General features: G+C 53.4%; 1 protein-coding gene across 2 annotated transcripts; it reads left to right on the forward strand.

The window, feature by feature from the left end:
- The first annotated feature begins 79 nt into the window (after positions 1 to 79).
- On the forward strand, positions 80 to 8,797 carry Rusc1 (RUN and SH3 domain containing 1). Of its 2 annotated transcripts, XM_075978504.1 has the most exons (11): positions 135 to 239; positions 887 to 2,312; positions 2,553 to 2,963; positions 3,719 to 3,817; positions 3,931 to 4,007; positions 4,084 to 4,258; positions 4,328 to 4,433; positions 4,576 to 4,622; positions 5,137 to 5,686; positions 6,100 to 6,222; positions 8,212 to 8,797. In XM_075978504.1, exons 2-11 carry the CDS (start codon positions 971 to 973, stop codon positions 8,378 to 8,380), a joined length of 3,099 nt encoding a protein of 1,032 aa, XP_075834619.1. In that variant the 5' UTR covers positions 135 to 239; positions 887 to 970; the 3' UTR covers positions 8,381 to 8,797. The 2 variants fall into 2 exon arrangements, with proteins under 2 accessions (XP_075834620.1, XP_075834619.1); XM_075978505.1 differs by lacking the exon at positions 2,553 to 2,963 and having other exon boundaries at positions 80 to 239.
- Positions 8,798 to 12,864: the final 4,067 nt, after the last annotated feature.

Genomic DNA, 12,864 nt, shown 5'->3' on the forward strand with positions numbered 1-12,864 from the left:
GGTTGGCATCTGAGGTTGCTTATAGCTAAAGCTGCAGCAGCCTGGATGAGTGACGCAAGCGCACCATCAGGCCCCGGGGGGGGGGGGGGGGGGGGCTGGGCTATGCCACGCCCATGCGTGAAGGGGTGCGGCTGCGCAGCCACAGTGGGCTTTGCCGGCACCCCTCCCCTTTGCTCTGTTCCCGGCTGGGCGGGGATGCAGACAAACCCGAGGACCGGTCGATTCCAGGAGGACCGCGGGTGAGGAGGGCTCGATCTATGGGTGTGGACGGATGATTGGGGACATGGGAGGGGAGCTGTGAAGCTAAATAAAGAAGGGGTGGCTGGTGGCTGGAAGATGGACATAAACACAGTGAGTGGACAAACCTTGCTGTCGCAAGCCAGTAAGGGCATGCAGGCTGCAGGCTAGAGCTGGGACTGGGGCAGATGCAGCGCTGACCAGCTGAATGCTTTCTCATCCTCCGGCCCAGACCCCTCTCCTACGCTTACAAACCTTCGCCTTGTTCCCCACCGTTCACCTGACTAGAGCATCCGGGCGGGGTCTCCTTCCTCCGGGAGAGGGTAGACTGGAAGAGCTTGCTTTGAAAGAAAGCATTGGGGTCTATTCTGGGCCCTACTCTTTTTCAAGCCCCGCACCCCCTCGAAGATCAGAGTGCGCACCCGCATTCTCTGATGACCCTCCTTTCTCTGTTCCCTGGAGGTTATGTTCGACTCCACCAGCAAATACTGCAGAGGAAACTAATGGGCTGTTCTTGGTGATTTGAATCTCATTTAAATATCTCCCAAGGCAGGCAGATCCTTCCCAGGTCTGCTTTAGTCCTCAATCACCTCCAGTGCCCTTAGCACGCAATCGCAGTATCTGGGTTTCAACCATACTTGTCTTCTAGGTCTGCACCTGAATTGCCAGGAAGGTGGATGTGAGAGACTGGATCCTCTTGGTTCTCTGGAAGGCATCCTTCTTCCTCAGCACCATGCTGTCCCCTCAGCGGGCTTTACTCTGCAACCTCAATCACATCCACCTCCAGCATGTCTCCCTGGGCCTGCACTTGTCCCGCCGTCCTGAACTACGAGAGGGGCCTCTGAGCACACCCCCGCCTCCAGGGGACACAGGGGGCAAGGAAAGCAGGGGGCCCTGCAGCGGGACCCTGGTGGATGCCAACTCCAACAGTCCAGCTGTGCCCTGCCGATGCTGCCAGGAGCACGGGCCTAGCATAGAAAACCAGCAGGACCCTTTCCAGGAAGACGAAGAGGCCGCCTCGCCTTCTGATCCCGGATGCTCCTCTTCTCTCAGCTCCTGCTCAGATCTTAGCCCCGAGTCCCCAGTGTCAGTCTACTCTCGCGACCTGCCTGGCAATGAGGCTGCCTACCCCGAGTCCAGCATCTTTCCCTTGGAGCCGGGCTCTCCTCTGGCTACAGCGGACCCTGGCACCTGCTCTCCTGACAGCTTTTGCTGCTCTCCGGATTCTTGCTCCGGAATATCTTCCCCATCCGGACCTGGTCTGGACTCCAACTGCAACGCCCTGACAACGTGCCAGGACCTACCTTCCCCGGGTCTGGAGGAGGAAGACGACAGTGGGGAACAGGATCTTGCTACCTCTGAGCTCTCAGAGACCGAAGATGGAAGAATTGACGCAGGAAAAGCAGAGCCCAGTTGGAAAATTAACCCCATTTGGAAAATTGACACAGAGAAAACTGAAGCTGGATGGAAAGCCATTGAGAACAGTGACTCTGGTTGGAAAATCGATGAAAATACAAACTCGAGCTTGAAAACGGAATCTGGGAAATTGGCTTCTTGTTTGAACACCAATTCTGGTTCGAAAATAGATGCAGGGAAAACTGATGGGGGATGGAAAGGTGACGTCAGCCAGGAGCCGGTACCCCATCGGACAATTACGTCCTTCCACGAGCTGGCCCAGAAGCGCAAGCGGGGTCCGGGGCTGCCCCTTGTGCCGCAGGCCAAGAAAGATCGCAGCGACTGGCTCATAGTCTTCTCGCCTGACACAGAGCTCCCGCCGACTGGGTCTCTGGGAGGTTCTTTGGCACCCCCGCGAGAAGTCACCACCTTTAAGGAACTCCGGTCTCGAAGCCGAGCCCAGCCACCGCCAGTCCCGCCCAGGGACCCTCCGGCTGGGTGGGCTTTGGTCCCGCCTCGGCCGCCTCCCCCTCCCGTCCCTCCGCGGAGGAAGAAGAATCGACTTGGGCTGCAGCCCATCGCCGAGGGGCTGCCGGAGGAAGGCAGGGCTGGCAGCCCCGCCGTGGGTGAGGAGGGCCCCGCAGCGCAGGAGCCGGAGGAGCCGCGCGCGCACGCCGTGGGTAAGAAGCGCAGACCGTAGGAGGGCGGGTCCTGAGCCCGCCCTCGTCCCCTCCTTCTGCGCTGTCCTCCCTGCCCCAAGGCCAGGGCGCGCTCCGGGGAAAGGGAAACTGGGTGGGTCTTGGAGTGAAGGGACTAACTCTTTGCTCCTCTTTCTCCCGCCCCTCCTTGCCTGGCTGTCGGCCCCGCTACCCTCCTTCCCCCCCATCCCCCGCACCTGGCCCCGCCAATCCCGCCTGCAGCCGTTCCCCCGCGATTCCCTCGGCCCCCGGTTTTCCGGTTCTCGGCCGACGGGCGCCCCCTGTTGGAGGGTGGGGGCGCGGGCGCACCCAGGTCCCTGCTCTTGACGCCTCTAACCGGGTGGCCCAATTCCCGGTTGCAGCTGCTGGGGGCAGGGAGTCCCCCCGAGGAGCATCTGCTGCCTGTGCGGCTATCCCCGGTGGGAGCCTATTCTCCTCCCACGCGGGGGGCCTTGCCTTGCCTGGCCAGCCCCGAGCTGGCCTTGCTGCTATCCCCGCTCTTCCCCAGAAGTAGCACCTTCCCCGCCGCGGCGCCCCCACCCCGCCAGGTTCCCGCCCCCCCGCTGCCAACACCACCGCGTCCTCCGACCGCCCCTCGCTGGACCAGAAGGCCACCGCCTCCGCCCAGGCAATGTAAGACGGACCTGGGCCAGCCCCGCGGGCCACGTCTCGGCCCGCCGCCCCTCCTGTCCTGGGCCAGTCTGCCTGCATTTTAGCCTTTTTCTAGGGTGCCTAGCTAGATCTCGCCCTCGGAGTTGGCTCCGGGAAGGCTGGCCCTGCTCCACGTTCTGGGGGTGAGGAGCGTGACTGCTCTCCTTGCGGAACAGCCGACTCCACTGGGTCTCCAGCCCAGCTTAGGGGGTCCATTGTTAGGGACCTGGGGTCACACCCTCTGTGGAATTCCTCGGCTAGGAAAGTTCTCCCGGCCGTGGTTCCGACCCACAGTCCCCTCTCAGGAGGTTCTAGCCACACCTCCTCCACGAATCCCGCCCCCAAGTAGGGTGAAGCTGGAGCCTTGCTTTTGACAAGGTGCAAGGTGACTACGTGGGTTCCCCAAGACTCTCCACCCTTTCCTGTCTGTCTTTCCATTGGTCGAGGCTTCTCACGTGCTCAGAGTGGATACAGCCCTCAATTTCCTCATCCAGTCAACTCCCTACTTAAAGGCACAGCTGTTCGGTGTGGCTCTCCAACTTCCCGGAGAGGAAGGGCAATGGGAACCGAGGTGGGGGTGGCAAGGGCTGAGGTTTGTCTACGACTACACATTCTGCTCTACGCCCCAGGTGGCTGTGTTCTTTCTCCCATGACTCTCAAACCACGAGACCAAGGGAGCCGGTGTCCCTTGTAACCCTTGGTAAGAAAGCGTCACCGCGTCTTCTTCCCTTACATAGTACGTAGTTCCTGGTCGTTTGCCGGTGTTCCCGGGGCCCAGCGGCTGTGGATGGCAGAAGCCCAGAGTGGGACTGGCCAGCTGCAGGAGCAAAAGAAAGGTAGTTCGCCCTTCCTGCCTTCTGAAGATCAGCCTGTCCTCGGTCTCCAGCTATCCGTGCCCCCTTCCCCACCCCCAACCAGGGGCTTTCATGGGTCTTCCATCTCCACCCAGGTCTCTTGATAGCTGTCAGTGCTTCAGTGGACAAAATCATCTCGCATTTTGGGGCTGCTCGGAACTTGGTTCAGAAGGTGAGTTGATTTTGAGGGAGGTAAAAGGGTGCGCGAACACTTAACTAGCAGTGGCTAGCCCTGCTTCTGTCCCCAGGCCCAGTTGGGAGATAGCCGGCTGAGCCCGGATGTGGGGCATCTGGTGCTGAGCACCCTCTGCCCGGCCCTCCATGCTCTGGTGGCCGATGGACTGAAGCCATTCCGGAAGGACCTCATCACCGGGCAGCGCAGGAGCAGCCCTTGGAGTGTGGTGGAGGCGTCTGTGAAGCCAGGTGAGCTGGGAGGGAGTGGGATCGATGGGGGCAGGGCCTGGACCTGGCTGACCGCAGCCTCGTCCTCAGGTTCCTGCCCACACTCCATGGGGACCCTGTACAGCCAGGTCAGCAGACTGGCCCCACTGAGTAGCAGTCGCAGCCGCTTCCATGCTTTCATCTTGGGCCTCCTCAAGTGAGTGGACTTTCCCCCACTGCTCTTAGGCCTTGGATCCACATCGTGGATAGGGCACAGAGGTTTCCAGATGCCTCCCCTCTTCAGCGTCATCCCTCACTCCCCACCTCCTTCCTGAATTTTCCTCTCCTTTTTCCTCCAGCACCAAACAGTTGGAACTGTGGTTTTCCAGCCTCCAGGAGGATGCAGGTCAGAAGCCACTGCGATGGGAGGGCAGGGTGTTCCTGGTTAGTAGAGGACAGGTTCTTTCCTGCTGGTTCTTGCTGATATCAGGACACACACCCAGGCTTACAGCTTTTCCAGAGGGGAGTGCGGAGGAGAACCAGAGCCCAGATTGTCTAGCCTTTTTTCTCCACTCGATGTCCTGGAGGCTTCTTTGCCCCTGGGGCATCCACTGACCCTGTACCTGAAATAGGCCCCTTGCCTATTTCTTCTGTGGGTTCCTTCCTCTGTGAGGTTCCATCTCTACCCTGAAAGGGAGGTCCTCACCTTTGTGTATGCTTCCTCTCTAACCTATAATGTTTCTCCATTAACAACACTTAGTGCATATGCCTCCCTCTGGAAAAGGACTATTGGTCCTGTAGCCCAGCTATTCCCCTTGTCCTGTATCTGTGCCCCACAGAGTGAGGTCCAGGAGATATTTGTTGACTCTGGGATTGGTGCAGGATGTCCTCTGGGGCTGATGCTGGCTGCTCTTTTCCAGGTCTACTGTCCCTCCTCTATCTGCCCACTGGCTTCTTCTCCCTGGCGCGCGGGAGCTGTCCATCCCTGTCCACAGAGCTGCTGCTCCTGCTGCAGCCCCTCTCAGTACTCACCTTCCACCTGGACTTGCTTTTCGAGCACCACCACCACCTACCCCTAGGCCTGCAGCAGGCTCCTGCCCCTTCAGCGCCCCCTCCTGCCCTCCAGCAGACTGTGCAGGCTGTGCTCCAGTGGGGGGGTCGTCTGGCTCAGAGTCTCCGAGGGACTTCAGGAGAGGCCACTACCGACTCTTCAGCCCCCTCAACCCGCCCTCCACCAGGCAGCTGGTGGGATCAGCTGACCCAGGCATCTCGGGTCTACGCCTCTGGTGGCACTGAGGGCTTCCCTCTTCTCCGGTGGGGACCCAGGTGTCGCGGAACTACAGCTGAGGATGCGCAGGAGGCACCCCCGCCCACGGAACAGACCACACCTGGCCGAAGCAAGTGGTTGGGGCGGCTATTTGGTGTGCCTGGGGGCCCGTCAGAAACTGAGAATGGAGCCTGCAGGTCCAGGTGTGTGCACATGGACTGCCCCTTTTCTGACCTTCTGGTTCCTAGAGCTCACGGTGGCTAGGTATTTATGACCCTTTGGTTTTTATAGCTATGGGCTCTAATGGTCACATTCATAAATTTTTACATTTTAGTGGCTACATAAAGTTCCTGATTTCATCCTTGGTCCTTAGAGCTGAAAATATTTATCTGACCCTTTAAAAAAGAAAAATCCCTGACCCATTCCAGAGCTTGATCCAGCAGGTGGCTCTTCAGTGACAGCCAGAGGCTTTAGCTGTGGAGACCCTAATGGGTCCATTGGTCTTAAAGCTGCCCACTCTGCTCTCAGCTCTGAGCAGTTCCCAAACTGCCAGTTGGGGGATTCTTGGATTTTTTCTGGAGTGGTATGGCTTCAGTGACCAAATCCTTCCCTCTAGGAGACCATCCAGCTGGTTGCCCCCAACAGTGAGTGTGTTGGCTCTGGTGAAGCGGGGGACATCTCCTGAGACTCCTCCCGCGGAGCTTGTGAAGCCACCAGCCAGCCAGACACAGACTGACAGGTAAGGGCTGTGTCTGTCTTGTCTCCAGAGTGGGCGTGTGTGTGTGTGTGTGTGTGTAAAAGGCAGATCACACTTTCTCTTCCCTACCCGTTACTGCTGGACACTCACTTCTTTGAGCCTTAGCTTCTTTGTCTGGGAAAAGAAGATGCTGGCATGGTGGCTGCATTTGGGAGCCTGCCAGCAGAATCTCCAGTTCCAGGCCTGAAGTGGTGCACAGAACACAGACACAGGCAAAACACCCATACATATAAAACACCCATACATATAAAAAGTAACCAAATAAAAAATTGTTTGGACAGGGTCTCATCACATAGACCAGGCTGGCTTTGAACTCATGGAGATCCACCTGCACGATTAAAGAAAAATGCACAGTTAGTTCTTGACTTTTTCCTCCTGCCACCCCCCCACCCTGCCCTCAGACAGGGTTTCTCTGTATAACAGCCTTGGCTGTCCAGGAACTTACTTTGTAGACCATATTGATGGGATTAAAGGTTAAAGGTGTGTGCCTCCACGCCTGGCAGCTTTTGTTTTGTTTTTGTTTTAAAAAAACAAAACAGGGTGTGTTCATGTAACCTAAACTGGCTTTGAACTCAGTATATCTCAGCCTCTCAAGTGCTGGGATTAATGGCGTGTGCACCACACTAGTCCTGAAACACCACGCCTGGCTCAGACTTTTTTTTTTTTTTTGGTTCTTTGAGACAGGGTTTCTCTATAGCTTTGGTGCCTGTCCTGAAACTGTCTCTTGTAGACCAGGCTGGCCTCGAACTCACAGAGATCCGCCTGCCTCTGCCTCCCGAGTGCTGGGATTAAAGGCGTGTGCCACCACCGCCCGGCTCAGATTTCTACTTTTGAGGCCCTGTTTCTTTGGGTATTTTCAGTTCACTGAATTAAGCTTTTTAAATTTAATTATTAATTCCTTATTTTAGTGGCAGGGACTTATTCTGGCACTATGGCTGCTAGAACGCAGACCTGAGGACTGGAATTAGTGGCATATGTCAGTATGTCTGGCTGAATTAAGCTTTTTGATTTTTCATCTGTTCAGTGCATTCCAGGTACTTCTTTGTGCCAGGCAGAGAACAAAAAACGACCCCATTTTGTTTGTGTCTGACTTTCAGGGAGCATATAGTCCGATAGAGATGTGTGGCTAGGAATGGATTAGATTGTTTGGGGCAGTATGGCTGGGGTACAAAAGAGAGCTGGAACCCTTCGGGACACTGTCCCTGGGGTTGAGGTAATGGTTCTGGTAAGTGTCTGGGAGGAGAGATGGCAGGGAGGTGCAGGTGTGGTAGTGTGCGACATGACGGGCAGCCGTGGACCCAGGATGTCATTCCAAGGCACTGGGAACCCTCTGAGAGGCTGCAGTCTGGGAATGGTAGACTTGTGCTTCAGGACAATCTGTGACTGCTGTGTGAAGAGGGGAGGGGAGACCAAGAGAAGCTCTCAGAGATAAATGATTACATGTAGCACCCACCCCAGCAAGGGTGATGGTTGTTCAGCTGAAGGGGAAGTGCATGGAGGGAGCCAGAAGCGAGCTTTGGAAGTGGGTCTAATGTGAGGAGGTGCTGGATTGCCAGAAGCGAGCTTTGGAAGTGGGTCTAATGTGAGGAGGTGCTGGATTGCCAGAAGCGAGCTTTGGAAGTGGGTCTAATGTGAAGAGATGCTGGATTGCCAGAAGCGAGCTTTGGAAGTGGGTCTAATGTGAGGAGGTGCTGGATTGCCCAGAGAAGCTTTCCCACTATCAGGAGGGCCTGGAATGCTAGGAGGGCCATATTGTTTGCATATGTAAAAATTTTAATACCAGAGGGAAGTGCAATTTCAAGTAATCATTCAAGAGTCAGTTTGGGGTTCAGAGAGGCCAGAGCCCCAGAGAATCAACATGTCAGCAGGTGACCCCAAGTTTCTTCTGAACTCACGGAGTGTGGGCTGAACCAGCAGGGTAATCTGCCATAGACAGTATGGCCCTTCATCCTTCTCTCTGACTTCCCCCAGGGCTGTCCGGGCTCTCTGTGATCACACTGCTGCAGGACCTGACCAGCTGAGCTTCCAGCGTGGGGAAGTACTTCATGTCATTGCTACAGTGAATGAGGACTGGCTTCGCTGTGGGCGTGATGGTGTGGAGGGGCTGGTTCCTGTGGGGTACACCTCCCTTGTTCTCTAGCTGTGGACTGGAAGAGCTCATGACCGCTGTTCTCGGGAACTGGAGCATTTTTTCCTTCTGCACACACCCATTTCTGTCGACAGTTAGAGTAAACTCTCCTTCTCTGAGCACCCACCTGGAAGGGGAAATCTGCTCTTGCAGACGCATAGAAAGGACTCCCTTCTCCGTCTACACAAGAGAACCCTTCCTTTCTGCAAATTAGCATCTTTCCCTCCTACCTTCACTCGTGGACTGTGCAGTATAGTACATGCCTCTGCCCCAAGCCCACAGGACTGTGGTCTGTCTGTCCTTGTTGCCTATATTTAAGATGTACTCCTGCTGTGCTAAGTGTTAGCTGGAAGCCTGGACCCCTGGTGGGTGGGCCTCTGCCACTGGTCTGCCTTTCCTTCCTTGTCCCAATAAAAAGTGGGAGTTGAACAGCTGTGTGTTCCTGTGGGTGTCAGGTATAGGGGCTGCTGTGGAGGAGAGAAGGCCTTTTATTGGAGCCCAGGGCAGATAAGTACTTTTTCCCTAGCATAGGTAGTTTTTGTTGTTTTTTTATGGGTGGGGAGGCAGGATCTTACCAAGTAGCCCTGGCTGGACTCCAACTGTCTTCGCCTCACAGGTGCTGGGACTAAAAGTGTGCACCTGAAGCCAGGCGGTGGTGGCGCACGCCTTTAATCCCAGCACTTGGGAGGCCTCGGTAGGCGGATCTCTGTGAGTTCGAGGCCAGCCTGGTCTACAAGAGCTAGTTCCAGGACAGACTCCAAAGCTACAGAGAAACCCTGTCTCGAAAAAACAAACAAACAGAAAAAAGGTGTGCACCTGGCTCCGATGCGGGGCTTTGTGTTTAAAAATGCGTTTAACTCTTTGTGTGGGAGGGTGGACTCGTGCGACGGCTCATGTAGCAGTCAGAGGACTACCGTGGGAGTTTTATTTTCTACCATGTCACTATTACAGTGACTCTCAACATTCCTGATGCTGGGCTTTTAATACAGTTCCTCGTGCTGTGGTGACCCTTAACCATAAAGTCATTCTTGTTTGACTATAAGTTTGCTACTGTTATGAATCATAATGTAAATATCTGATATCTACCCTCCAAAGGGGTAGAGAAGCACTGCTCTATTAAATCTGGTGGAGCTCCAGGCAGCTGTGAGCTTCCAGCGTGGGTTCCGGGAACCAAACATGGGTCCTCTGCGGAATCAGCAAGCCCCCTACCACCTTGTTGTTTTTTTCTTCTGGATTTGTGTGTGTGTGTGAGGGGACATGGGTACCAGGGCACATGTATGCAGGTCAGACAGTAACTTTGGGAAGTGACTTCTTGCCTACTATTGTGGTGCTTGGGATGAAACTGGTTTCCCCTGTCGTGATGGCAGGTGCTTTGCCTACTGAGCCGGCTCGACAGCCCCATTTGCTTTGCTTTTACACTGCTGTTTCATTGGGCCGATGGAGCTAAATAAAGACAGGGAGGATGGAAGTCCGAGGTGAAAGGCAGAAGTGGCCCTGCTTTCCATTTAGTGCCATCTGTCTCAGTGAAGGTTTCAGTAAAAGCAGAGCATTGCGCCCCAGGTTAGTGTGGTGAGTTTCCTGTCAATCTTCTGAAAGAAAGATGTCCTGGGGCTCACTGGAAAGGCGGCCTGGATGGAGACTAAATTACAGAAAACAATAAAGCAACCAGGAAGCTATAATTATAACCAAGGAGAAACAGAGTCATTCAATAAGAGTCAGATAGGTAGCCGGGGTGGTGGTGGCGCAAACCTTTAATCCCAGCACTGGGGACACTGAGGCAGGCAGATCTCTGTGAGTTCGAGGCCAGCCTGGTCTACAAGAGCTAGTTCCAGGACAGGCTCCAAAGCTACAGAGAAACCCTGTCTTGAAAACAAAAAAGAAAAAGTGCAATAGGCACTAAGTCTGGGAGATTTTATCTTTGGGAACTGTGGGCTGGTGAGAAGAGATATGTCTTGAGGGGATAAAATCAGCATGCTGTCCTGAAACTGTTGAGAGAGACTCTTGGGAGAAACTCAACCCAACCCAGCAACCAGGCTAGTCAGTGTTGCTGTCCTACCTCACCAACTCCTTTAACACCCAAGTCAGTTCAGTAACTGTCCTGCTCGGCATTGCTTCCTCTCCTAAAGAATAAAGGTTTTTATGCCTTAGCCTCTGATACTGCTTAGCTTGAACATCTCAAACTCATGAAGTTGCCATTTCTTAAGGCTTGCCTGTCCCCTGGTGGGACAAGCTGCTGCTTGTGCTGTGCTTTCTGTCAGTCCCTATTACAAGTCTTACATAGGGGGTAATAATGGATTTTAATGGCGTCTAGGAATAAGGCGACCCCCCCCCCTTTTTTGAGGTGTAAATTGAACCTAGGATCTCATAAATGCTAGACAGTGCTCTCTGCTGAGCTACATGCCTAGGCCTAAATTCTATTTTTGGAGAGGCACTGCTTCCCCCAATCCTGCCTTAATTCCTGAGGTGTGTGCCACAACAGCCAGCATCTGCTTTGTCCATATGTACTTAGTGGATACGTTTGTACATGTGTGAGTGCGTGTGCACTGGAGTGCCTGTGGAGGCCAGGGATTGATGTCAGCTGTCTCCGGCTGCCTGTCTTCCTACTCAGTGGATGCTGGGGATCCAAGCTCGGCTATCTGCACTGCACTAGCTCCTCTGGGGCTTAGTCTACCCCAAAAAGAGCCACAGTTTGAGTTTTCGAGGCTCCTTTAATTGTGACTACTACGTGTGTGTTCACTCTCCTGAGGGTTGGAATTAGAGCTGGACCACCATGCCTGTGAGGCACACCACATACACACTGACACGCTTTCCTATTTAAAAGTCATGTGATGCTGACTGCGGAGGAGACCTGTGGTCCTGCACCCTGGCCCGTTTTGGCTGTTCTGGCTATGGTGTGGGGTAGCCCTCGCTACAACCTTTACAGAGACAGCCAATGGCTCTGCTTATACAAGTGTATGCACAACTCGAGAGAGAGGACAATAATGTAAAATTTAGTTCTATAAAAGATAAACAGAAACATTTAAAACATTAGATGCGGCGGACTTCTTGACCGGTGTGTCCGGCTCACTACAATTAGAGACTTGTTTAACAGTGGCAGCTTCAATTGTAGAAGATTAAGATTGTAGTTCACTGCCTTGGAGTTTCTTCCCTTCTAGACAGTCTCAGGCTGGGAATTTTATCTCAGTAGTAGAGTGCTAGCCTAGCAAGTTCAAGGCTCTGAGTTTGGTCCTCATCTCCAAACCAGAGGGGTACAAAATCAAAAGCCTTTGCTGGTTTGGAACTCACAGCGGTGCTGAGATGAAAGTATGTGCCACGGAGGCCAGCTGCCTTGGTATGTCTGAGCGACTGCATTCTACCTGAGTGTCCAGAGTAACCGGGACAAAACTAAGCTGGGAGGGCCGGGCGGTGGTGGTGCACGCCTTTAATCCCAGCACTCGGGAGGCAGAGGCAGGTGGATCTCTGTGAGTTGGAGGCCAGCCTGGTCTACAAGAGCTAGTTCCAGGACAGGCTCCAAAACCACAGAGAAACCCTGTCTCGGAAAAACTAAAAAAAAAAAAAAAAACCTAAGCTGGGAGGGGGTTTATCTAATTAAGTAGGGGACTCTAGCCTTTTCTTTTTAGGTGTTTGCATATGGTGCGTGCATTTGGAGGTCAGAAGTTGAAGACACAAGTCTTACTTGATTGCTTGAGACCAGAGCTCACTAATTCAGCCTGTCTAGTCAGCCAGGTTGCTCCAGGGATCCTCCGTCCTGCCTCCTAAGTGCTGGATTACAGGTGGGCACTACGCCTGCTGGGTATTCACTTGGGTACTGGGTACTGAAGTTCTGTCACTAAGCTTGTACAGTGAGCTATACTTACTAAGCCATCTCTAGCCTCACTTTGACGATTTCTTTTTAATCCTTTACATTATTAATTTTAGTCTTTAATTAAGCACATAAAACCATACTACTTGATATATTTCTCCATGACTCTGTGACATTCAAAATGCAGTGTGCTGCTCACACGTCTTTGGTTTTTCTTCTGATCAACTGTATCTTTCACTCAGTTCCATGTGGATTCTCCTCTTCTGCATTTTGTTCTAGTTCGTTCCTGGCTTCCTTGATTTCTACAAACTGACTACTTAACCACAGAGATTGGGACTCCACATTATCTATGGCAGGTCATTTAACCAACTCAAGCCTCAGTTTCTGCTTCTTAGAACAGAGATAACAACTTAATGGCTAAAATAAGGATTACTCACCTCTGCTGTTGCTTTGAGTCTCTTTTATCTACAAACCCTGCACTACAAAGCATTGCTATGAAGGCCAATACATGAGTGCAAGGAAGCTACTTACAGTAAACACTGTCTACACACAAAGCACAGAAAATGTGGTTTTACAGTCAGATGTAGTAGCACATGGACGTAATCCTTGCACTTGGGAGGCCAGACTAAGTTTGAAGCCAGACCATGTCTTTTTTATTGCTTATTTATTTATCTATATATCTATTTATTTATTT

This window comes from Microtus pennsylvanicus, chromosome 7, assembly GCF_037038515.1.
Source record: "Microtus pennsylvanicus isolate mMicPen1 chromosome 7, mMicPen1.hap1, whole genome shotgun sequence".
Classification (NCBI taxonomy): Eukaryota; Metazoa; Chordata; class Mammalia; order Rodentia; family Cricetidae; genus Microtus; species Microtus pennsylvanicus.

Excerpts from the sequence above, each read along its gene's own strand:
- Rusc1 (XM_075978504.1), top strand. The coding sequence starts at position 971 with ATGCTGTCCCCTCAGCGGGCTTTACTCTGCAACCTCAATCACATCCAC. Across the intron at positions 2,313-2,552 it reads GCCGCGCGCGCACGCCGTGG|CCGTTCCCCCGCGATTCCCT; the intron begins GTAAGAAGCGCA and ends TCCCGCCTGCAG. Across the intron at positions 2,964-3,718 it reads ACCGCCTCCGCCCAGGCAAT|TACGTAGTTCCTGGTCGTTT; the intron begins GTAAGACGGACC and ends TCCCTTACATAG.